Below are 24,637 nucleotides of genomic sequence, written 5' to 3'. Positions count from 1 at the left end.
TTTTTTCCCCTTTCCCTCCCCCAACAGAGCTCTCCTGTGTTGCTCACTCGCAGCCGCGCAGCTGCAGCTCCCTTGCATGAGCCGTGGACAAGAGGGTTATTCTTACTGCCAGCAATGTTTCCTCTGCTCCTGAAAGGGTCAAAACTCCAACGTGAAAAGTCTTGTTTGTTGATTAAATTTGCAGTAGGCAGGAGAGAAGCCTTGTGTCTGTACAATGGGCATGACCAAGGGGCAGAGAACCTATTTCTGAATGTCAGGGGGGTAGACAGTTGCTGCAGTTACCTGAGAGCATTTCCATCTGCTAAGGTTGGCTTGAGAGGAGGATTTCTGCATTAATGTCTGATAAAAACCAGTCAGGCCCATGTTTTCTGTGGCTCTCTCGTTCAGATGACCTCTCTACCAGAGGACCAGGTGACCTTAGACTCAAACACCTCATCACAGACAAGTGTGATGGCAGATTTTTTGGTAAACACATTGTCCTTCCACTGTGGCTCAGCAGCTTCTTTATTGGCCACACCTGAACTCCTTGAGAAACGCTGATGTGAAAGGCCCAAACATGAAAAAGACAACAGCCTGCTTCACTGTGCCCTGAAACCCAAAACCCTGGTGTGCTGAAGGACGGCCTCGTGGGGCCCTTATTTCTGCATTTCTGTTCTTTGTCCCTGAGCTAGGCAGTATTTTTAAGGCACTTTTTCTATTTCACTGGTAGCTATCAGAATATGGAAATTAACATATCTCCTTTGATGGTTCAGCCTGTGGATGACTTTATGGTGATAAATTATCTGAAAATGTGTTCTGTGCCATTATGTCAGAAGAGGACTCGCTAAGGGCCAGCAATTTCTCTGTCACAATCTTCATGAAAACACTTTGGATTCATTTTCCTCCGCCCTAGGAGCCCGTACGTCAGGTGCCCACGGCCCGTGCCCCACACGAGCACGTTCCCATTTCCCGGCCAGCGAACCTCGCCCACCGCGGGGACCCCTCCGCTCCCCTCAGCCGGGGAGGCGGGGCCAACGCGTGGTGCGCATGCAAGTATCGTCTGCTGATTGGTCGACGCCGCCGTCCGTCATGCGCGGGCTGGGCGGGGCCGCGCGTGCCGGCGTTGCCGGGTAACGGCCGCCCCGGGCAATGGCGGCGGGACCGCCCCGCGGTGAGGGGGGAACGGGAGCGGGGACGGCCGAGCCGGTACCTCTTCTGGGGATGGGGGGCTGGGGGCACGAGGAGGCGTGTGCGGAGAGGCCATGTTTGGGCGGGGTGTGAGGAGAGGGGTGGGGGGGGGGGGAGCTTTGTGTGGAGGGTGTGCGCAGAGCGGGGTATGGGATCTAAGAGGGTGTAGGTCTCCTCAGAGGCCCCCTTCTCTTTCAGCTGAGCGCTGTGGGGTGGCTTCAGGTGCTGAAAGAACCACTGTGGTGGTTCCAGGTGTTACAGCGAGAGGCTGTCCATCCCTAAATAAATCCGCCATGCCTGTTTGTTTCCCTGTTGCAATTCCCCGGTAACACTCGCTTCTGTTGCAGGTTGGTGCCTGGCGATTTAAAGTCGTAGGAATAGCCGGCAAAGCTGCTAAGGACTGTGTTGAAAATGCTGGGAGAGAAAAAGCATTTAATGGTGGCAAGAGACCTTTACACAGACCCCACGTTTCCGGCCAGTGATACCTCCATATTTTTTAATTATTGTACCCCGCTTGCCCAGTTCAGAGGCGAGATATCTTGGTTGAGACCTAAGGTGAGTTTTAAAGTATAAAAGGCTAATTTTAGCAGAATTGGGCTTCTAGGTAGTAAATGCAAGTTACCGTTGAATACCTGCCTCTGGCTGGTTTTTTTGGTTGTAAATACAGAAGTGATAAAACCAATGTATGTCAGTGTTAACAATACATGAGTTACAGTTTTTAGTCTAGGTGCTTGTTTGTAGGCTTGATTTAAATCCTCTTGTAGAGCTTTTAAATTTCATGGCAGTAGGAGAAATTCAGATATTTTATTATAAATATGTTTCATTATGCAAATTATGTGCATACCAAGTTAGAATGCAGCATTATGTCATTCCCAAATTTTTTGATATATTGCATAACGGTCTTGAAAGTAAGTAGTTGTATTTTAGAATTTTTTAGAAGACTCTTGCTTTTTTTTTGTGGTTGCTTTCTTTGATAACAGGAAAGAAAACTTTTAAAGTTTATAACTTGTCATAGTACTTGTATTGTTTTTAAACTTATGGCTGGGTTGCAGAGCAAGCTGTATTAGAGCTAAAAGCTTTAGAACGCATTTCTGCAGTGTGCCCATTTAAGGTGAAGTATTTATGATACTGCCTTTGTGTAGAAGGGAAAAAAAGGCTATAAAAATGTAATAGAGGAAAAAAGCATGTTGTCTTGAGTTGTATTTTTTTTCCCCTGTGTCTGGGGCTGTCTGTAGAATAGTGACAGAGCTGTTGGTTATCAGGTGTAATTGGCAACCAAATGATTCCATGGAGTAGACTGTGCAGCTTCCTGCTTTTTTTCTTTACGCCTTAATTGCTGCTGATGGCTGATGAGTTAATTTCCATCTCTTGCCGTGTTAATATATAAGGAGCACCATTTCACAGACTCACTTTCAGATCAGATTAAGTGTGTTCAGGACTTTGCATCTGAAATTTCCTCTTGTGCTACCAATTAATCTATGTTTCTGTGCCTAGGAAATGTTTTCCCTTGTTCTAATTTTGAGAATTTTGTTACTTGGGATATTCAGTTTAATGTGGATAGCATCAGCCCTGTCACAGTTGATCATAGGTCTAACAAGGAGCTGATGAATTATGTTGTCTTTCACTTCTTACTGCTTTTGATAAGGTTGCACCTGATAGTGACAGTTGTGTACTAAAAGTCATGTGTGAACTAGGTTTGCATCCATGAAGTACCTGCAAAATACTGCCACAGGCCATTTATTTGTTACTTCTTACTTAGGCTGTGTGTGGAAAGGAAATTTTCTAGAAGTAACAATTCTTATGTTATGAGAGATCTCTGAAGCCCTCCCAGTCCCTGAAACGCAGACTTCCTTAAAATGTCAGGCAGGATTTGGCTTTAACTCCTCTTCTTTAATTTTAGGACATTTGTTCCTCTCCTCGGTTATTTTCAAACAATCTGCAGGATGTGCAAATAAAACAAGGAATTTTGGGAGACTGTTGGTTCCTGTGTGCCTGTGTAGCTTTGCAGAAGAGCAAATACTTACTGAACAAGGTATAGAGAAGTTTCATGCTAGAGAAGTTTTCTTCACCTATTTGACTTTGTGTATTGTTCTGCAGTCCCAAGCTGCCATACAAGTATTGCCTTCATTATGTTCAGTTTCACTGGTTGTGTTATCATATTTTTTACTGTGTTTGTTACAAATGGCTCATACAAATTCAGTATATTTTAAGCTAGTTTTGTTTGCAAAAAATAAACTTCATTAATTCATTGTTTGCCTTGATTTTGGCCTTTGCCCTGCAGGTAATCCCTCCAGGCCAGCCCAGCTGGACGGATGAGTCCTACCAAGGCTGCTTCACCTGCCGGGTCTGGCAGTTTGGCCACTGGGTGGAAGTGACCATTGATGATCGCCTGCCTTGCCTTGGGGGCAAACTCTGCTTTTCCCAGTGTCAGACAGAGGATTTGTTTTGGCTTCCACTACTGGAAAAAGCTTATGCAAAGTATGTGAACGCTGCTATTGGTGGAAATAGAACTATAATACTTGTATATTTCTTCTGCTTGCCTATTTTACCCACCTGCTTTGGGCATAGATCTGAGCATTGTAGCTGCTGGTGGTCCCATCCTGGCTTGTGCAGAAGTTGCTCTTTAAACTGTAGGTCTGTAAGGTGTGCTTCCAGTTGCATATGAAGTAAGATAGTCTTAGGGAGGTAATTCTGGTGAAAAGTAAGCTGCAATGAATTTTCGGGATTCAAATGATGTTTGTTAAGTCTCTGTCCATTAGTTATCTAATTTGTTAAAGGAAGATGTTTTACTAGGGAAGATGAGATCTCAATGAAAAGCAGAAAGCATGCAGATATTTTCATGAAAAACAACAACATTGAGTGAGTTTGTGGTAGTTGAGGCTCTGGTTGTGTGAGTTTCACTGCTCTTTTGCATACTTTGTTAGTTTACTGTTTTAGAAAGAAAATGCAGCTATTTAGGGGTTTATGTCACATCAACAGAAAAGCTGTCCAGATAGACAAAGCAATTTGGAGACAAAATGCACTGGTAGGACATCTAATGTCCCAAAGAATCTGAGCAGAAGATTTTGTGGTTGCCAGCAGAGGGCAGAGGCAGACTTCAATTATAAAGTAGCTTACTCAGCTGTAGATTGAGCAGAAGCTCTGAAGCACCAATATAATGTTAAAGCTTCTCTGTAGGTTTGAAATGTAATATTTGTTGTCTGCAGAGCTCTTATTGTTCAATCTTATAATTCGATTTTAGTCTTGGCTTCTTTTGCTATATTTTTGCATCTGCTACATCAGGTGGGGCAGCCTCTTGCTTTGCTTAGGTTGTTGAGGGAAGTGCTGCTCTAGTTATTTGTGCAGAATGAATAAAAAATAATTGAAGAGGAAGAAATTTTTTTATTTATACAGAATGCAGTTAGTATATCACAAAAGATAATGGATACTAGGGCAGAGCATGGATAATAGGGTACAAATGACTAGTACAAGACAACAGCAGTTTTTTGAATAGAATAGAGAGAATGTAAGAAACTTCCCATCAAGCAGTGGAATATCCAATGGATTACATATTCTTTAGATGTTGTGTTCCATATAAATAAGATAGTATGTGCTTTCTCTTGCCTACTTTGGGTTATGAGGTAGGGTGCAGTCATGATTGTGTTATAGAGTGGGGTTGCAAGTGTGTAGCAGCTGTGTTTCTTTTGTCTGCTGTGTGTGCAAACTTTTTCTATTTTTTTTGTTTCAATTTTTTAGAGTGCATGGATCTTATGAACAGTTGTGGGCAGGACAGGTGGCAGATGCTTTGGTTGATCTGACTGGAGGAATTGCTGAAAGATGGACCCTGAAAGGCCCTGGAAAACATGTGGAGAAAGAGAAGACTGGCATGGTTTTGGAGAAAGCAGTGTTTAGAAGATTAATGAATCTGAAGGAACAGTGTGTAATAAGCTGTTCAGTCCTCAACTCCAGACAAGGTGATAGTGTCTCTATTAACAGGCTTCAAAGCACAAGGCAGCCAGCGAATACAAGTGCTGATTCTAGTACCATGCCAGTTTCATGGTACAATTTGAAAAGTTTGGATAGATGAAGATTTAAGGATGTTACTGAGTTCAGGATCGGGGCTGCTTTGGAGAAGTGCTTTTTATATTAGAAGCTAATATAGTCAATTCTCAAAAACAAATGCATGCCCCCCAAAATGCACTCCCTTGAAAAAGCATCTCAAAAACAACCTTGAAAACCTCAATTAATTTTAGCACAGTGAATTTGTAGGGACTTGAGATTAAGGAGCAAGTTAATACGCTTTGCAATGTTACTTTATTTCCTTATAGTCACTAAAATGAACTGTTTGAGGTTTCTTTGTGCTGTTCTAATATAGATGTAAAACCCATTTCATTTTATTGCAAAATTGCCTTCTTTCACTAATGTTATTGTAAAATATGGAACGGATTCTTTTGTTTATTTTCAAATGTTTTTTTTTTTCTATTCAGGTGCAAGTGAACTAGGAGAATTTCATGCCTTTATTGTGATAGACACACTGAATCTCTCTGAAGTGTCAGGCAAGGAAATTTTCCTGCTACGAATACGAAATCCATGGGGGAGGCGGTGCTGGAAAGGGCCTTGGTGTGAGGGGTGAGCAGTTTTATATTCATTTGGAAAACCATTTGTTTAAGTTCTGAGGCACAAAGCTTATCTATGTATAACATAGGCAAACACTGCTAATAATCTCTGGCAGAGGAGAGTGGCTTCAGTGTGTCTGCAATTCTTTAGTGAGCTCGGAGTTGACACAGCTCATTGGTTCCGAGTCTAGTAAATTTGATCTCCTAGTTCTCACAATCTAAATTTTTTAATAACTTTTTTATTTATCAAACCATATTTTTTTATAGACACAAACTTGAGGTGTTGGCTAACTTTGTTTCTGATTTTTGTGCTTTTTTCTTGTTCTGCCATTGATCTAAGTATCTTGATTGTGTTTGTTTCTTGTAGTCATTCATTGACTCTTCTCATTTGTTCCTGGCTCAGCTGCAGAAAACAAGCAAAGGAGTAATTATAAAACTATAGCAGAAGGAAGGATGCTTATGCTTGTTGCCTGTGTTATCTCATTTCTGTAGATTGATATAAGTAGGAGAAGCTGGAACTGAGTCCATATAAAGTAGAAATAAAGACGAGAACTGTTTTAAAGGACTTGCAGAAATATGTGTAGCAGCTCAAATAGAAAAGTAACAAGAACGATGAAAGGGCAGACCATACTTGCTTATTTTGAAAAATATTAGCATGTTTTGACTATACAAAAGAACATGCAGTTCTTGACCCAAGCAACAAGCATTCAGCATTAAAATATGTTAACAATATGGTGATGTTCAGGAACATTTTTGTAGAAATATTTTTTTTCCCTGAGTTATAAAGATAATTTAATTGCATTTATTGTGACTTCAGCTGATATTTTTTTATTTTGAGAGTAGTGTTTTGGTTATACACTTGGTGTCTTGTAGTTTCTTTGTCAAAGAGTAAGTTGCCATATAGTTGCAAGAGGATAGGGTTTCATTGGATGGCCTTAGAGCCCTGTTTTATTCAAGTGCAGAACTGTTCTTTTTTGCTAGTGAAACAATGGAAAATGTTGAAACTACTTGCTTTTAATGAGCCCTAAATAATGAAGCGTTTAAATTCTTGGTTTATCAAGACTTGGCAAGCAGATTCATGGGGGTAGTCAGTTGCTTAATACAAACAGCAGTTTTTGTTGTAAAGCATTAAAATTTTTTCAGAACAATGACAACACAGCTTGTTTTACTTTTTTGCCTCTTTTTTAAACAACAGTTAAAAGCCTTTATTTTGCTCTCAGACTTCTTACTGTAGAGACTGTTGTAAACAAAGCACCTATTTCACCCAGAAGTCTCTTCTGCATCCAGTCTGGTATTAGGCTGTGTCTAAGTTTTCTGTGATAAGTTATGACTTGTGTTTCCTGTGATCCCTCTCACTGACCAGCAATGTGCAGAGAGATTTTCAATGAAGTTATTTCATTAAATGCAATCATTTCAATAAAATGAAGAAATCTCTTCTTGCTGTCCTGCTCCATAAGATATTTGATAGAACATTGTTCTTGAACTCTTCTGGGCAAAGAGCTGAATGTTAATTTCTGTATTATGTGCAGTGGTCAAGGATGGAATCAACTAGATCCAGTAGTTGCTTCAGAACTCCTCTCACAGATCCAAGAAGGAGAATTCTGGGTTGATGAAGAGGAATTTTTCAGGGAATTTGATGAGATTACTGTGGGCTTTCCAGTCAATGAGGAAGGACAACTTCAGAGCCTCTATACAGGTGTGATCTGAGAAGACATCTTTGTCATGCAAATAACATTATGTCACGGGGAAGAATTGATTTGAATGGCAAATGGGTACACCTAGACCATAATTTCTCTTTCTTAGTTTCCCCCTCTCCTGTAGATCCATTGGCCTTTTCTGTCTCTACTGAAAAACAGAAGGACAAGAGGAATTAAAGATCTTTAGAGAAACCATTGATATTTCTAGGAAATCTAGTTACTTGCTAGTTGGTTGAAAGATTAGTGTCATCTGTCTAGAAGGCTGTTATTCTGTACAGTCCTGTGATATTTTGTTTTTAATGGTATATACACTTGAGATTTCTAGTAATAGTTTCTTGTAAAAATTATGTCACTAGTCTTTCATTACTAACTGTGGCATTAATTCTCATGCCTCTCAAAATCTTGGTAATGAATTTCTGCTTGGGGGAAGTGTCAGGCTATGACAGCATGTTCTCTTGGGCTGGGCAATCTCTGCCATATGCCTTTTGTGTAAAATTAAGCAGCTTCTCTTGTCTGAAATCCTCACAGTGGTTTTCTGATTTTGTTAGAGAAAGTGCTGTATCACTCTCAGAATCTCTTTGGATCCTGGGTGAGAGGCCAGTCTGCAGGTGGCTGCCGCAACAACAGCAGCTTCCCCACCAACCCCAAGTTCTGGCTGAGGGTCTGTGAGTCGAGTGAGGTGTGCATTGCTCTGCTGCAGAAACACAGGAAATACAGTACTGACTGGGCTGGAAGGATTCAAAATCCAAATCGCTTAGCAGAGGAAAATCCATCTTTGACTGAAGGCATACAGGGAAAGAATTACCAGGCTGTGGGATTGCATGTCTGGAAGGTAATACAAAAGTGATATTTTTCTCTTGGGAATAGAAGTTTAAAAGCACTGCTGAATCATTTGAGTAAGATCATTCATTTCCCATGCCAGTGATACAATTCAACTGGTCACAAATTTTCTATCTCTGGTTTATGCTGGAATGGTTCTGTGTATCTCACAGTTACTGTCTGTACAAACTATTACTGGACTAATACTTTCTTCTTATCACTGAGCACTTGGGATTGTTCCAAATTAGTGCATGACCTTTTGGGCTGATTGCTTGAAGCCATTTCTAAATTTACTCCTGAATATTAACTCTTCCTACTTCTCTTTGATGTTCAGGTCATCTGCTGATGCTCTTGTCTTTGTTTAATTTGTAAATGTATGCATGTTGAAAAATGTTTTAAACAATATTTGATAATTTTAAATTTTATTACAAGATAGTCATTTTTCCTAAACCACCACACATCATTATGCATCTATTCTAGGTGGAGAAGAAACGATTTAACCTTCCAAAGACCCTCTCTGCTCCTCCAGTTGTAGGTACCGTCTGCCATTCCTACGACAGAGAAGTCCATGTGTGCTGTGATCTTTCACCTGGCTTTTATCTTGTTGTTCCCAGCACTTTTCTGAAAGATGCAGTAGGGAATTTCTTGCTTCGTGTATTTTCAACGGGAAGGATCTCTCTCAGGTAGTTTTAAAACAAAACAGAACGTTTCTTAAAATTGTTGACATAAATACAAGTGTAGCACTAAGTGGGAATGTTTAAAATATTTGAAGAATTGTGCAGAGTGCTAACACTGTCTTTGAATTCATGCAAGTTTCCCAGCTCCTTGTTTTTGTTGTGAAGCTGCTGCTACCTCTTGTTAAAATACTAATAAGAAGTAGCATCTTGACTCTAAACTGCAGCTTAGTGCTATATGCAGAGGCAAAATGTAGTGTTGGCAGCTGTTTAAAAGCTGGTCAGATTTGTTTAAATTCTGGTAGTATGTGTTTTATACATTTTTGTTTCTTTGCTCTCTTATGTTTGATAGTGAACTAAAGCCACCACCCATGGATGCTGTCCTCTGTGAAGAACTCCCAGCTGGTGAATGGGAGACAGTGCAGCTGCATGGATGCTGGAAGAATGGGCTGAATGCTGGAGGCAGCAGGAACTTCCCCTCCTTCCATACCAATCCCTGCTTTCCCCTCTCAGTTCCTGCAGGACCAGGGAAAAGCAGTGTGAAAGTCACCCTCCGTCAGCACTGCCTGGATAGCAAGTGTTGTCCAATAGGTTTCCATATTTTCCAGGTAAGGCTTCTGGTCAGTTTGATTGCTTGTTTGCCAAGGGTGAAGGTTAGCCTGGCAGCACAGGGCTCCTTGCAGTTTGCAAGGGTCTGTTGCTTCTGGGAGAAGCACAGGCTGACTCTGGAAGTAATGCCCATGAAAGATATGGAATAACTTAGGTAGTTACATAGCATAGTTACCAGATAATTGGTTCCATTGAATTCTTACAAGGTTCTAAATTAGTTTTAGCAATGACTAACTCTTTTGAGGATCTGCAAATAATTCTTGGTGCCCTAGTGATTGAGGACCAAACCTTTTGGTAATTCTTCATAAAAACTTACTTCCTTTGTGTCTAATAATTAAATGTTTATAGGCAAATTATATTGGATCAAAAGGGCTGTGATATCTTGAGCGGGTGATCAGAAACAAAACAAGATTTTATTTGATATGGGTAGATACAGATTGAACATGTGTGTGCCAGTGTTCAACTGCATAAATGTAACCTGAGAAGCTGCTGCTTAAGCAACTATTTGCAGAGAAAAGTAGCTTTATTTTTGGAAAACATGCTTCAAAAAAAGGTGTTGCTTAAGTGAAAAGTCGGGAGTTGGGCACCAGAAGTAATTATAAAACTTCAAGTACACAATATGTGAAGAAAGATTGGTGGTTTTTTTATATTCCTTTAGGAGACTGATATGAAGTCTAATATGACTTTTTAGTACAGGAAAGACTACTAGATATAGGAAGGACATAGTCTGTTCAGCAGATCCCTGAGGCAGAAAACAAGTGCTTTAGGCTGTGGCAAGGAAGAGAGAGGTTAGAAAACAGAGAAAGCTCTACAGCTATGTGAGTAGTGGGATCTAAACATTTGTCTACAAACAGGCTAGGAATGATTCATCTGTTCTTAGTGCTGCCATCTGGGTTTTCTGGAAGCTTTTCCATTCCTCTTCTCTCTAGCTCTGTACAGCAGAATGAGTATTTGAAATAAAGATGGACCATATCACACTGTGGCATCCTAGAAATGAAGTGTGAGACTGAAACAGTAAGCATGTTTGCATTCTTTTTTGCAGGTACCTAACAGCAGCTGGAAACCACAAACTACTTCTTTTGTGCACTTGGAGCCACTGGTGAGCTGTGTTCCTCACTGCTATTCCCAGGAAGTCAGCCGACTTTGCAGGCTTCCTGCAGGAAGTTATGTCATTATACCTTCTACATACTTGCCCAATACAGAAGGCAATTTTACAGTGGTCATAGCAACCAAAATAGACAGGTAAAATTATGTTGCCTTTTATTTGCTTTTCTAGTCTTTTTCCTGCATGTATTACAGGATGCATGGAAATGACTGTAGTAATGTGTTCTCTTGATGGAAACTTTTGTGAAGTCTTGTATTTCTATAGTTTGCCTGCACTGCTTACCACTTTGATTATGTTGGAGGAATGACTAAAAAAGGTAGTATTTGTTAAATCTTCTTGCATCACTTGTTGAATATCAGATGTGTCTTGCTGCAGGAGATGACACTTCAGCAATTAATTACCAGCTGCATCATCAATGTTAGGATTTTTGCTGAAAGTTACCAATGCCTTTTAAAATTCAGGGTTGTTTTTGAGAAAATGTGATGAGTATCCAGACTTCTTCCAGGTAGTTCTAACTATGATGTGAATAACAACAGCTCTGAATCAGAATTGTAAATTCCATAAGACTGCAGTAAGACTCAACAGAGTTGGAGAAGGATTTGTTTAGGGAAAGGATATGGAATGAAGCCTGATATAGCTTCTCTTTTTGATGTGGGATAAATACTTGATATTTGCAAGATTCCCAATGCTTTGTGCAGAAATAAGTGTGGTTTGGGTTTTCAACAGGAAGCGCATTCACAGCCAGGAGACACTTGGACAAGTACTACAAGAGGTAAGTGATATATTTTGATGTATTCGTACTTGGTGTCACCAGAGATCTACTTGTTTTAAATATATGTTGTATCCTTCCTCCATCTGATTGGTTTTGATATTTGGTATTCTCTGTATTGCCATTTTAAAATTCTAATGATGTTCTATTGTTGTAAAGGCCTAAGAAAGCACAGCAAAATGAGAAGATTAGGTTTTTATTTGTTTCCCTACAGTCAGCCCATACAGCATCCCACCATTATAATGCCTCCTGGAGTGCAAGTTGTTTTCATCAAGTTAATGACAGCTATTTCAGATTTTGGTTTTGTTTTGCTTGATTAGATAGGCATGTAATATAAAAGGATTGGATGTAATACTGAGTAACTAATACTTATGGTGTTTTTATTGGGTACAGAGGAGAACTTCGGTTAAAATATTTTTAATTTAAAAATAAAGTATTATTTTAACAGTGGTTTGAAGGTACATGATTTGGTTGGTGGATCAAAACGTGTCCTTGATAACACTCTGCTTATTAGGTGGAACAAGACCGTCTAGATGCTTGAGTCTTTCCCTTTGAGGTTTGAACAAAACAAAAATTGTAGGAAAAACTCTTCACCCAAGTTTAGAATTGACTTACTTGTTTTCTGAATGTGGGTCATGTTGACCAGTGATTACATTTTTTTCTTAAAACCACATAAACCGTATCAATTTTGTTTGCTACACAAAGTGGGCACAGACCTGTGTGTACTTTCCGTATGGTTCCTGTTACTTTAACATTTAGGAGCTGAACTATGCAGTGAAGGTCCTTTGTTACCATTGTTTTGAGAACAAAATGTTGCAAGGCCTTTATATCAAAAGGAATCTATTCAAACTTATGTTTCTTTGTATTATTTATTGAAACGGAATCAAAGAAACCATTTAGATTCTTCAGGACAGCTTCAAGAATCTGGAAATTGCAGTTATATTTTTCTTATCAGTGGGAGAAATTAATGTCTGAATCTAATCTTCAGCAATATGGGTATTTCTAAAGACTGGACTTTAAACTTTCAGGAGTTTAGCTCCTGAGGGTTCTGGCAAGTTTACCTAACTTTGGGCTAGTGATTTCTAAAAGATGTGTAACTAGAGCAGAGCTGGATGTCAGTGTATTTTTCTGAAAGTTTGACTGTGTTCTCTAGTTACTGAAGTGATGGAATTTATGAATTTTAAAATTTTTGGTATTTTTAAAGGATGCTTCAGATGAAAGCCTTGCATTTTAACCTCAGTTTCTAAATCTTTCTTTTCTCTGATTCACTTTCATTCCTTCTTGACAGAAAAGCCTGATGAAAAAGCTTTTTTCTCTGTATTGCACATTTTCTTACAGGTTTCCTTTACAACTGTGATGAAAAGGTAGTGTGGAATTCTCACACTGTCATTGGAAGAAACATTGGGAAGCTGAGGAATGCCTCGTCTTGCTCTTCTCAATTTTAAATGGAGTAACAAGAAGATGCTCTTAGCCCAGCTGTTTTTCACTGGTACCAACTGTCAGGCCTGTAACGACTTCTTTGTAAAAAATACCTCTTTTAATCATGAACACTGAGTATTTGGTCTTCCCACATTTTCAGAAGGAGCATTGTACAGCAAATGGTCATGTACCTCAGTTCTTCAAAAATACAGGCAAAGAGTATGTGCATGTTTTAACCCAAGCTACGGTTTTGGAAGAAAACCGTAAAACCTACATGTAAGGCCAGGTTGGATGGAGCCCTTATGACCCTGGTCTCATGGAATGTGTCTCTGCCCATGGCAGGGGGATTGGAACACGATGATCTTTAGGGTCCCTTCCAGCTATAACCATTCTATGATTGTGAAATAATATTTTATTGGGGAAAAAATTCAACCTGACAGAACAACTTCATGTCACCAAAGGGGTGGTGAACATAGAGTAAAAACTGGAGTATTTTTTTCAGGTAGGATATACCTCAAGAACCATCAAAATATACTGGAGTAGAAAAAGTCCAAGCTTGTATCTGACACTGCCAGTCCTGCTGCTGAGCACTTTACCTTGGGCCCTCTATGGAGCCAAGCAGATGGTGGGTTCCAAGGGAAGATTTTTTTGGTGAGTTTTTCTTTAATGAATGCTAGAAATAAAAAAGACAAGACTTGAAAACTTTTGAACTATCATGTCAGACTGCTTTTGTAAATCTGTAAGAATGGGTTTTATGGAAGAGCTGCCCTTGCTGCAAGAAATGTGCAGTTTAAGGGGTTTTTTCTTAATTTATGTTTGAAAGTGTTTCTTATTCAAGCAGGATTTTTTAAATGTTATATTTTCCTCAATAAAAATAAAGTGACATTGAAAGTTTTAAAATGGCTTTTATTTAAAAAGTTAAATATTTCAATGATGTCAAGTGTGCGTTGGTTCTGTGGTAGCAAACATTACCATATGTTAGAGCCCTGGGGTTTCACTTAGTGGAAGGGAGTAATTGGAAACACTTGCAAGGAGAATCAAGTCTTCCATTAGTTTTATATCCCAGAAATATGTAGTATTCTGCTTTTGCTTTTAACTACATTCTGCCATAATTTCTGCTAGCTTCTGTTGAATTTCGAAAATGGAAAGGATTTAGGGTGCTTTTGGCTGAATTTTAAATGGTCAAAACCTTCCACATCTGTTGGTGTGGAAAAAGAACAAAAGATAACACTGTGAGTAATAAATCTCTACTGTACCTACTAAAACAACTGTTGAAATCATTGTTTATGTTCTTAATTTCTTGAAAAGCTGTTCCTTTCTCTTCAAATAGGAAATGATTGGATCATACAGCAGTATTTCTAAACAGAAGGAAAAGTTTGTGAAAGTCCATGGACCTGAGTTGTGATGAAATAGAAATTGGATACTAAATAAGTAAAAGCAGGTGTAAGGATTTCTAAATGGGCTGTGGTTATGAGAGGCCCCATACTACAATCATTTTTGTGTGTGTGAAGTTTATGCTACACTATATGCCTTGTTGGAGAGTGAAAGGCAAAGGAATCACCACTAAGTGTGTGTATACTCTATTGCCTCCTGCAAGAAGATCTAAGAAAATATCTATGAACTCAGAGTAACAGTTTACTGAAGAAAATTTTATTCAGGCATCCTTACTGAACAGTTGTCCCATTTTAAGAGTGTGATACCTGACAGAGCACACATGCAGGAAACTACTTGATACAGGCCACTTCTCTAATATCCTACAACTAATTCACTGCTACTGTGAGTGTGAAAATACATTTATTTGGAAATATTGTGTGTTTCTGTATGCTTAAGACTCAATTATGTGAGTTTGGCAAGTAGACTTACTTTCATTTCAGGAAGTTCAGTAGATGAGAATTGAGATAGTGAAGCATGTTTTTTAAGGATCTTCACTTACTAACAGGTTGAAGTCTCTCAGCATTGTAGTGTGTTGCAGACTAGCGTGGAATAGCACAGAGTTTATATGGATGTGGCTGCAGTATTGCACCCAAAATGTACTCCAGACTGATTTCCTTCACCCCCTCAGGGAGCTGGAATGTAAATGCCCGAAGGAGATTGGTAAAGAAGATAAACAGTTCAACTCGTGCCATCCGTTCCCCCAGACATACACGGTGCCCTGCAGAGGAAAATCAAAAGAGTTGGTTGAGTAAAGTTAAATTCTGTAAAAGAACTTTGCAGAAAATTCTACTGAGTTCCTTGAATTCTGTTAATGTAAGATAATTATTTCGTTCTGTAAAGACAGAAGATGCTTTAGGAAGAGGGTGGGGAAACATTTAACTGAGAAACTGTGTACCTCTGTTTGATTTGGTTTGTTTAGACTTTTTTCACCCCTGGAGCGTGTATGCAATTCTCCCTTTCCATTGTTGATTCTTTTTGTGAGAGCCATTAATTGCTTCTTAGCTAAGCCAGATTTAAAAAAGATTCATATACTTCAGAGTCTTATTTTGGTTGTTGAGAAGGGAGGGCTGGAGCATTGTGGGATGCAGTTCTGAAGTCAAGGAGAAGAACGTAATCAGGATTTCTTTAACAGAAATTCAGAAGGGTATGTTCGGTCTTTGTAGCCCTGACACTGTCAGAGGCAGATGTGCTAAGAGAGTGAAATGTGCAGTGATATATAGACTCAGTGACTCATTTTGGCATATTGTTTACACAGGATATTTCAGGATATCTACATATTCCAGGCTAAAAAAACCAAAGATAGATATTCAGAATATCTAAATACTCAGATTACATAAACTGAAAATAACCAGAGCAAGTTAAAGAAATAGTCCTATGCCACAGTTGAAATGGGAGCCCAAACTGGTTGTCTTGATTCATAGCCATTTGGTGAGTGAAGGAGGTAAGGTGATAAATACCTGTTTTGCAAAGATGATTTTAGGATTTACTGACAATTTAGAGAATTTTTTAAAAAATCTAGATTTATTATATTTAATCTGACCATGTGTCACTCAGTATGCTCTTTTCTATTTCTCTGCAAGAGGTGTGTAGTAGTATAATGTAACAGTAACACAAAAAAACCCCTCAGCTGTTTCTCAGTGGTTTTATTGTGAATTTTTAGTAATGATACCACTTTCCTCTTTTGTGCTGCTGTTTTTCATAATCAGTTTATTGGAGAAACTGGTTGACTAGAGAAACTCGCTAGAGTTGTTGCATACTGCTTTTCACTCTTTTTTTCCCCCTCCATATAATTGAATCCCTGCATTTTGCACTGTAAATTATTTGTTGTACATTGTAATATGCTTTTGAAAAGTTAAAATTTTTTTTGATTGCCTAATAATATTCTATTGAAAACCTACAAAATCTACTGGATTTTGCTAGTTTTCTACAGATACAAGAAAATGGGGTGCTAGACTGTTAACGTAGGATTTGGGAGACTGAGGTTTGGTTTCCTCCTTCTTCACAGATTTTCTCTGTATGTTTTGAAAAAATCATATTCCTTTTGTCATTGGTCTTCCTTTTTGTAAGGTGAAAATAAATAAATTTCCTGACTTAGGGTAATTACCTTGATTTAACAGGGAATTACCTCAGTTTAACTCATTAGGAGATAAGCTCAGATATCCTTATGGTAGGAACTGTGCGTATGCCAAGGAAAGAGCATTTTGTCTCCCAGCCATACTTATCCTCTGTTTGAATATATGAAAAATACAAAACGCACAGTATTTGTGGCTCTTACAGCAAAAGACCTGACTTTAAATCTTTCAAATCAGTCAAATAGTCATTCTAGTCAAATACATTTTTATAAATGTGTATTTAGAACCTAGTATTTTAAATCTTGCTGCAAAACAGAGCAAGCAAGAATATTCAAGGTCAGGGTGTTACCTGCTGAGAAAGGTAAGAATGCCTCTTTGTTCACAAAGTTGCCATCCAAATCTAGGAAATGATCTGGGTTGAACTTCCAAGGGGTTGCCCAGTGCTCAGTGTCATACACCACAGAGTGCAGATTTGGCAGCACAAGCGTGCCCTGCAAGAAGCAGCAGAGATCTTATTTTCCGTAGATTTTCCTTCTCTCTGTGTCATGTAAATGCTAAATATAAACAGCTCAAAGATGTAAGAAAGAGGGGAGTATCCTCTGTACCTTTTTAATGTGAAAACCCAGCAGAGTTGTGCTCCTCAGGCACTGTCGAGGGACCCCCACAGAGGTGACGTTGCTGTAGCGCAAAGCCTCGTGGATCACAGCGTTTGTGTAGGGCAGCTGCTTACGGTCTTCATAGCTGATGACATGCGAGGGTTCCAGAACAGCCTCTATCTCTCTTTGAACCTTTTCTGCAGACAAATGAAAATACTTTCATTTCCCACTCTGCACCCCCAGCCCCCTCATTTTGTATGAGAATGTCCTGTCAGAGGTAAATAAAAGAAATTATGTTGCTATGAAATGCTTTGGCACGTGGTTTGACTGCTGTGTAGGTTTCTGTTGATCAAGGAAGTGCATCTCCCTGAATCACAGGATGATGTCTCATTTAAGACACCTACTTGGTGTTGAGAATAGTACAATTTTGTGTTTCAAAAAATGGATTAAAATTTGAAATTACAGGTATAACTTACATTGTTTATAAATATGTATCAGATCAGATGTCTTTTAAAAACTTTTCTACTTCAAAGGTTGGGAGGAGACTAGGTTGCGTATGAAATGTCTTTAACTTGTTATTCTGTCTTGCCAACCTCTTCTAGTGAGGTAAAACTGGCTACTACTAATTTCTGCTAGTGTTGCTGGTGAACCAGATGGGGAAGCACCTGTTTGTTTCATTTATTGACCTTCCATTTTCTGGATCCTAATTGCTGATGTACCACCATTCATGTGCATAGCTAAGGGGTTTTTTGATGCCTTGCAAGTGATTGATCTATATTCTTACACTAATGATGTTCATTGTGGTGTTGAATGCAGCTCTCTCTGATGGAACTTTTGCTCACCTTGTATTTCTGGGTATTGTACCATGTAGAGCAGTGCCCAGAGAAGGGTGGTGCTTGTTGTTTCTGTGCCTCCCAGCAAAAGATCAACCACAGTCTGAACCATATTTTCTTTATTGAATGTAGAAGTAGGGTCATCCTTGGTCTGTAGGGTATATTCACAAGAAGACTATGAAATAGATAATTTCAGATATTTCACCAGTCACATAGAAACTGTAATTGTTTGATGATAACAGTGAGCAGCCCATCAAATCAAACACCTTCAGTGCTGCACAAATAGAGTGTGCATATAAAAATCCTTTGGCAGTTGCTGGAACAGCAAGTGTTTGTAGTAAGCATTGAAGCCAAGGAAGGGAGAATGTGATAAACAGATACTTACTTTTGTTATTTGAGCCAGGTAGAAGTCAATGAGATCCTGTGGATCACCTGTGTCCTGTCTCTCATGACCCTGAACTTCCTCCATGACTAATCTGTGCATGAAGTCGTTGTATGCAAACACCTCCTGATGAGGCCCTGGGAGATGGTGCATGAGCCATGGGAAAGCATCGTACAGCTGTGGTGTTAAACAGAAAGCAAAGAGTGTCAGATCCCAGTTCTGATTTCCTGAGAATGGTGAAGTCACCACAACATGTGGGCAACGAAACTGGGATGAGAGGCAACAGACACAAGTAAGAGAGATTAAATACTGGGAACGTGAATATATTTTACTTTTTGGATCAATACCTAATAATGTAACAGGGGTTCTGAAAATGGATGAGTGCTTAATCTGACTCACAAAGAGACTTTTCTCAACCTTAAATTTTTTACTGTAATTTTTTTTAGTCATCCCTTTATGAAGAACCTGATAGTCTTTTAGAATACCAGTGTGCCAAAATCTGCACAAGTTAAGCAATAGCTAGGGTTCTGAGAACTTAAAAAGTATTCTTGGTGTGATGAAGATGTAACCTGAATTTTATTGGAAGCTCAGAATAACTCAGATCTTGATGGTAATATGAATTATGAATTGAAGCACGATATCTTTTCAAAAGGGCTTCAGAATTTGAAGACTTAGTTCTTATTATTGCATTTCTAGATTTGCAAGACTAAATGAAAATGAAATTTTAGAAGCTGCTTTTGTTTTAAGAACTAAGAATCTTTAATACACAGTATTCTGCAAATGATTGTTCATTGGAAATCTGTAAAAAGCAGTGATGATCTAGAATTTTAATTTTAGGATGTGATTTACAGATATAAAGAAGGATTAGGAGTCAATAATTACATATACAAAGTATATATTGATTTATTACTTCACTGTGGCTTGTAGAACAATGGTATATTTGGAAACGAAAATGTTTGTGAATAATTGTCTCTGACTTTTAATTTCTTCTGACTTGTCAAGTGCAAATGCACCTTAAGGAACAAGAAAAGTAGGTTCTTACCCTGCCCCAGATAGTGCCTTGAAAGTAGATCACAGAATAAATAGCTTTGATGAGTTTGCTGAAAGATTCATCCTCACTGGAAAAGCAATGACCAAAAACCACAGCACAAATGATATTTGCGATTGCATGGACAATGGAAGTGTGGGGGTCAAAAGGTTTGCCTGTGAATAGGGGAGGTACTGTGAGAACTTCTGAATAGACTATAGCAAGAAAAATGTGGAATGCTATTTTTTAATGGTAAAAACAACAAGGGATCAGACTATTTTAAGAAAAAAATCATTTAAGTTAAGCCTAGTTTAGTATATATTAACTGCCTGAATTGTAGTTTTCAATCTACTCTTTACTCTTGTAAAATACAGTGATAATCAGTTTTGAGTAGACAAACATAAAATCTCCCTTTCTTTGACTTGTGGTCTGGGGTGTGTGGAAACACAAGCAATTAATTAGAGCATATACCTTCAAATACGGAGGTAGATATCTAAGTTTGCAGTTAAAAACCAAAACAAACAATTCTCCCCATTCCCCCCCACAAAAAAAAAAAAAAAACCCAAACCAAACAAAAAACCCAAACCAAACAAAAAACCCAGGGAAAAGAATTAGCGTTTTCATTTCTTAGTTCTGTTGAAATGACTTGTCTCTTTTTGGTTTTCAAGTATCAGCTTAACAATCCAACCACAGATGTATTTTTTTCCCACAGACTGAAAAGGCAAATATAATAGGCAAATATAAAATACAGCTCCCAATGAAAAGGATTAAAACCAGAAAAAAAAAATTAAGTACACATTTCAATGGCAAGGACAACCTTTGAAGTATACTTCTATGGAAAATGCATCCCTGACTTTAGTCCAATGCTCTTAGTTGTTCTTGGAAAGACTAAATACGTTTACTGAGTTTAAAATTGAGAAGGGATTGCATGGTAGGTAAAGCTTTGGGCTGTTCAGGGACTTGAGGTAGTTGATTTTTTTCATCTTCTACATTTTAAATATGTGTAAATGTTGCTCTCGGAAAAGAGATGGGCCTGGTCCAAGGGGAGTTGGAGAGAGACCTCAGGCAACCTCTCATGTGTTTTCACATGGAACAAGATGAGGGATTTGGCTGCTCAGAATATTTATATTTAATTGCTTTATTTTGGCAGCTTGATAAAATTCTATTGGTTTCTATTTCATCCAAATTTTGAAAAGAAGATTTTTTTGGATAACTGAATGATACATTCCATGTTTTGGGGTTCTTTCTCTGCCAAATCCTGAAAGCCTGTGTTCCAGATTGCATTCCAAACCAAGACAGCCTGCTGTCCTAGAATGACTTCCAGCAGGTCATACATTGTGTATTTTAAGGAGGGTTTTTCTATACTCCTTGAGTGTAAGAATCATTACCAGCTGTGTTGATAATAAACATTTTTAAAACTCTCCTTATTTAAAAATAAACAATTTTATATTGCCCACTGTGCAGACAAAACAGTTTTTGCAAAGAATGCACTTAAGAAGCCAGTGAAAGTTCTACTGATATCGACAATATCTATAGTACATGTAAAAATTACTGTGAAACTTTTACCAGCCCTGACATTTCAGGAAAAGCTGTAAGTGTTGTTCTTCTAGTGAATTTACCTTTTGTATTTGTGAAGATATCCACAAGGTGACAGGCCTCTCTTTGAATTTGATGCTCCAAATTGTTCTTACCAAGTGCCAGACTTCTTAAAACTGTTATGCCAAAGCGTCTCTGCTGCTTCCAGGTGTGGCCATTTGTCAGGAAAATACCTGAAAAACACAGAAACATTTAGTTCATTGCTGGGAGGGGAAATCCTTTCACTGCAGGAGGCAAATTTTGATTTAGATGAGGTTGTATTTCACTAACAAGATACAATGATTCTAGATTTTAGAAGCCGAGTTTTGGTCTCTGAGGATTTTATGACACCCAGCAGGTCCTAAATGTGCCCTTGTAAACTGAGTGGTTTTGGTGAGGACTGAACAGCTTTGTCTATAGATGTCTTCTACATGAGCAATCTCCTGGTTTAGAAATGATACAATTGAAGGGCAACTTCTCCAGGCAAGTATTCCTTTGGATCTATTGAGAAGGAAAAACACTGAGTGATGTGCTTTATAAGACAATAAATTTTTCGTTTTTTCTTAACATGCTTAGCACTGCATGAAACATTTTTGCAGTGAGAGCCCACTTATGCCCTGGTACAGCAGTAGCTGATATGTGTGCACGATAAAACTTCTTCCTTATTTACACCTTGTTCTATCTCATTCTTGTGTAACACTTTGTACCTTTCTCGCCCATCATATCCCTGTAGAAAGGGGTGAGAGGTCTTCCAGAAACTTCTTCTGAGTGGGTGACAATGCCATCTTTTACTGCTTTGTATCCATTCAGCACAACCAGAGGTGTCTGTCCCATCCATAGTGTGTAGATGTTTCCGTAGATGTTGGTTAACTGAAGAGTTGATAACAGGAAATTTGTAACTATAAACCAGGGAAAGCATCCACTAAAATATCAATTTATTTAAGAGTTTTCTGTAGTTGTGACTAAACCCATTTGTTGGCATCAAATTGAATTGCAAGTTTTAGAAAAAAAAATTATTTCTGTTATTAACATGCTTTGGGAGCAGAAGATAATTTTTCTTTACTTTCTAAGGACATCTCTCAGAAGAACACCTCTCTAATTTCACAGAGAGAAAACCAGTAGCTTACTTTGTTAGCTCTGAATCAAAGAACAAATTATTACAGGCAAAATCCCAGAGCTTTTCTCTTTATTTTATTGATGAACCAAATTGAGGGTATTTTCTTGTCTCTAGCTTACGAAGAAAGAAAAGAAATGTTCTTGCTTTCTTTTCTATAGCTGTTCCTAGCTTCCAGGATTTTTATTATTTTCCTCTGTTGTTCCTCACATCATGCTTATATTTTTCCTTGTAATAGTGGGAAGCAAATTCCTTTCTTTTTGAAATAGCTTTGATTGGTGTGATTGGTTGTGTTGTAGACAGCAATCAGATTTTCCTGCTTTGTTTTAGCAGTAACCTGTTTACAGCAGATAAGAAATCTTTTTGCTGAAAAAATAGGGGAAAAAAGTGTCTGTTTAGGGTACATGTTTGGTCTTCTAATGGAGATGTTCCAGTGGCATTGGTGTCAGGATAGGAGAGCTCTGCTAGAGGTGGCTTACAGGGCTGGATATCAACACAGAAACAGAATGAAACTGCCAATGAAGTACCATTCTATGACAGTGCTTGTGAGAATGTAACCAAAAGAGAGAAAAATAGCAAGGACTAAAGCAATGGTGATGTTTATTACTCAGAAATATTTTTAGTACTGCAGGCTCCTCAGAGTCTTTGAAACTGGCTGGTAATCAAGCTTGAGGTTTAAAAAACTAGCATTTTAGGCTGTTCCTATGCAATGCACAATTTAAGTTAAAATAGATTCAGACTGATCTGCAAGCACAGAGATAAATAAATACCTTACTGAGAGTTTCTCGGCGTAGTTTGAAGTCCAGCAGCCACAAATTTCCAATGATGGGGAGGGGAACTGGTCCTGGAGGAAGCTGGGTACGCATCCACTGCAGCTTGAGGAACTGCAAAAGCAGGAGACACACTACTAGAGCAATAAAAATCTCAGTAATCCCCAACATTTTATCAAAATTTTAGCTTCTCACTGGGTTTTGGCTTTTTTGGTCTTTTTTTTTTTTTTTTTTTTTGTCTATGATTTCTTCTGAAAATTTGGATTTGTGGAGATATTTCTTCTACTGAATTCAAACTCTTTCTAAGGATATGCCTCCTGTAGCCATCTCTCTCTGGCAATCTACAGTTTTCCCAGGCTGAAGTCCCTAGAAAACCAAACTATGTGATGCTTTGTGCTTAGCCAAGCCACACCCACTCTTTTTTTTGTGATCTGTAATTGTGACTTGTGACTTGTCTCTTTTTTCACTTAAAATTTTATTTCCTTCTTAGTCTTGATAGTGGGTCAAAGTGCCAATTATTGAATAGTTATCTAAGGTTTTCAAGAGTTTTGCATAATGGTAACACTTCAGGCAGTTTCATGTAGCTAAACATTGAAATGCATTAGTTATTGTCATTCTGAAATACTGCAATTATTGTGTGGTTACTTTACAGAAGAAGAAACATCTACACAATATCTCAGGTCTTTGAGGTGAAAAAGAATGAGTTCATGCAGCATAGAGCTCAATTATTGTCTTTAATAAGAAAAACAAAAGGTAATTTAATAATTTGAAGAGTATCTTCTTTCCCCTTTTATCATATCCTAGGTTATGATATTATGTGAATACTAGTGAGAGATTATTTTTCCATCCATCAGATTATATGATGTTTTCTAACTTTTCTTTTTAAAATTCTTTGATTTTATGCTAAGTTTTAAAATCTTCTGGTTCAAATTTTGCAGATGAAACCATGCACAGGTTCTATTAGATCTGTGGAAAAGAACAAATAAATGGAAGAAACAGGCAAAACTTTTAATCCTTACTGATTTGTAAATCCCATAAGTTTACCAGAGAGGTTTGTACCAGTGTGTAGCAACTTGAGACTTACTTTTCATACTTACTGATATATTACACAGTGTTTTTCAACACTTTGTTCAAGAACCTAGCTAATGTTATCTTCAAGACTAAATAGGAGATTAAGGAAAGCCATACAACTGTACAAGTTATCTGTTTCAAAATTTTATCATAATTTCTCTGAACAGGCTTGCTGAATTTTTCAGTCTGCACTTTTCAGCTCAAAAAGTTTCTGCAAAATCAAGGTTATTGTTTGGAATCAATGTATGTTATGATCCTGAAATATAAAGGTTTAGTGCTATCCATGGGCTTCTTAAGAACTGAATTAAGCTTCAAGAAACTGAGAGTTACAGGCATGGACACTCATTTCACTTAGTTTTCTAATGAGCTTGTATTTTTTGTGTGGGGGGGTTAGTAAAAGAAAATGTGGTAAATACAATCTTGTGTGATTCAGTCTTGAAAAATGTGTAGATGACATTTGGGTTGTTTTTTTTTTGGTGGATTGTAATAACTTCAGGTTCCAACAGGAAACGCAGGGGCAGTTTCACAGGGCAGCAGTGACATTGCAGCAGTTTTTTGCCTTACCTTTCTGAGCCTCTTGACTTCTCTGTGCAGTTCCATGCAACACTTCTGCTTTAGTGTGCTGCACGTGCAGATGCTTTTACAAGAAGAGTGGAAGTGGAGCAGCCATCAGAGGCCAAGAACCATGCCTGTGTACCTCTGTCATCTGTTTGTTTAGGTTTTTTGGGCAGAGAAATGGAAACAGAAAAATTTTTAGCAGCATGGTCCTATGAATCTTACAATTGAAGAGTTAAATGGACAAAAAACTGAGGGAAGCAATTTGATATTCAATAACTTTTATGGTTTTTTCAGCCAATTCTGACAGTTCTGTATGTATATAAAAAATTGCAGTGTTGCTGAGTAATGCTA

At 38.3% G+C, this 24,637-nt stretch overlaps 2 protein-coding genes across 4 annotated transcripts; one reads left to right on the top strand and one right to left on the bottom strand.

Annotated features, from left to right (window-relative positions):
* Positions 1 to 1,039: 1,039 nt before the first annotated feature.
* CAPN10 (calpain 10) lies at positions 1,040 to 13,752 on the top strand. Of its 3 annotated transcripts, none has more exons than XM_059855641.1 (13): positions 1,040 to 1,150; positions 1,515 to 1,722; positions 3,068 to 3,199; positions 3,449 to 3,645; positions 4,903 to 5,120; positions 5,634 to 5,775; positions 7,292 to 7,458; positions 8,008 to 8,291; positions 8,759 to 8,961; positions 9,305 to 9,560; positions 10,604 to 10,803; positions 11,393 to 11,438; positions 12,774 to 13,752. In XM_059855641.1, the coding sequence occupies exons 2-13, from the start codon at positions 1,579 to 1,581 to the stop codon at positions 12,801 to 12,803; spliced, it is 2,019 nt and encodes a 672-aa protein (XP_059711624.1). In that variant the 5' UTR covers positions 1,040 to 1,150; positions 1,515 to 1,578; the 3' UTR covers positions 12,804 to 13,752. The 3 variants fall into 3 exon arrangements, with proteins under 3 accessions (XP_059711624.1, XP_059711626.1, XP_059711627.1); XM_059855643.1 differs by having other exon boundaries at positions 1,079 to 1,185; XM_059855644.1 differs by lacking the exon at positions 1,040 to 1,150 and having other exon boundaries at positions 1,320 to 1,722.
* LOC132331810 (cytochrome P450 2J2-like) lies at positions 13,736 to 22,996 on the bottom strand. The gene is made up of 9 exons (XM_059855645.1): positions 22,658 to 22,996; positions 21,481 to 21,643; positions 20,818 to 20,967; positions 19,214 to 19,374; positions 18,175 to 18,348; positions 17,799 to 17,940; positions 16,966 to 17,153; positions 16,710 to 16,851; positions 13,736 to 15,006 (listed from the first exon to the last, which is right to left on the bottom strand). The coding sequence occupies exons 1-9, from the start codon at positions 22,826 to 22,828 to the stop codon at positions 14,828 to 14,830; spliced, it is 1,470 nt and encodes a 489-aa protein (XP_059711628.1). The 5' UTR covers positions 22,829 to 22,996; the 3' UTR covers positions 13,736 to 14,827.
* Between the last annotated feature and the right edge of the window lie 1,641 nt (positions 22,997 to 24,637).

The sequence above is a fragment of the Haemorhous mexicanus genome, chromosome 10 (assembly GCF_027477595.1).
Source record: "Haemorhous mexicanus isolate bHaeMex1 chromosome 10, bHaeMex1.pri, whole genome shotgun sequence".
Classification (NCBI taxonomy): domain Eukaryota; kingdom Metazoa; phylum Chordata; class Aves; order Passeriformes; family Fringillidae; genus Haemorhous; species Haemorhous mexicanus.
This window is presented reverse-complemented; position numbering and strand designations above follow the sequence as displayed.

Excerpts from the sequence above, each read along its gene's own strand:
- LOC132331810 (XM_059855645.1), bottom strand. The coding sequence starts at position 22,828 with ATGTTGGGGATTACTGAGATTTTTATTGCTCTAGTAGTGTGTCTCCTG. Across the intron at positions 20,968-21,480 it reads GGATATGATGGGCGAGAAAG|GTATTTTCCTGACAAATGGC; the intron begins GTACAAAGTGTT and ends TGTGTTTTTCAG. Across the intron at positions 17,154-17,798 it reads ACAATACCCAGAAATACAAG|AAAAGGTTCAAAGAGAGATA; the intron begins GTGAGCAAAAGT and ends ATTTGTCTGCAG.
- CAPN10 (XM_059855641.1), top strand. The coding sequence starts at position 1,579 with ATGCTGGGAGAGAAAAAGCATTTAATGGTGGCAAGAGACCTTTACACA. Across the intron at positions 1,723-3,067 it reads TATCTTGGTTGAGACCTAAG|GACATTTGTTCCTCTCCTCG; the intron begins GTGAGTTTTAAA and ends CTTTAATTTTAG. Across the intron at positions 5,121-5,633 it reads AGTCCTCAACTCCAGACAAG|GTGCAAGTGAACTAGGAGAA; the intron begins GTGATAGTGTCT and ends TTTTCTATTCAG.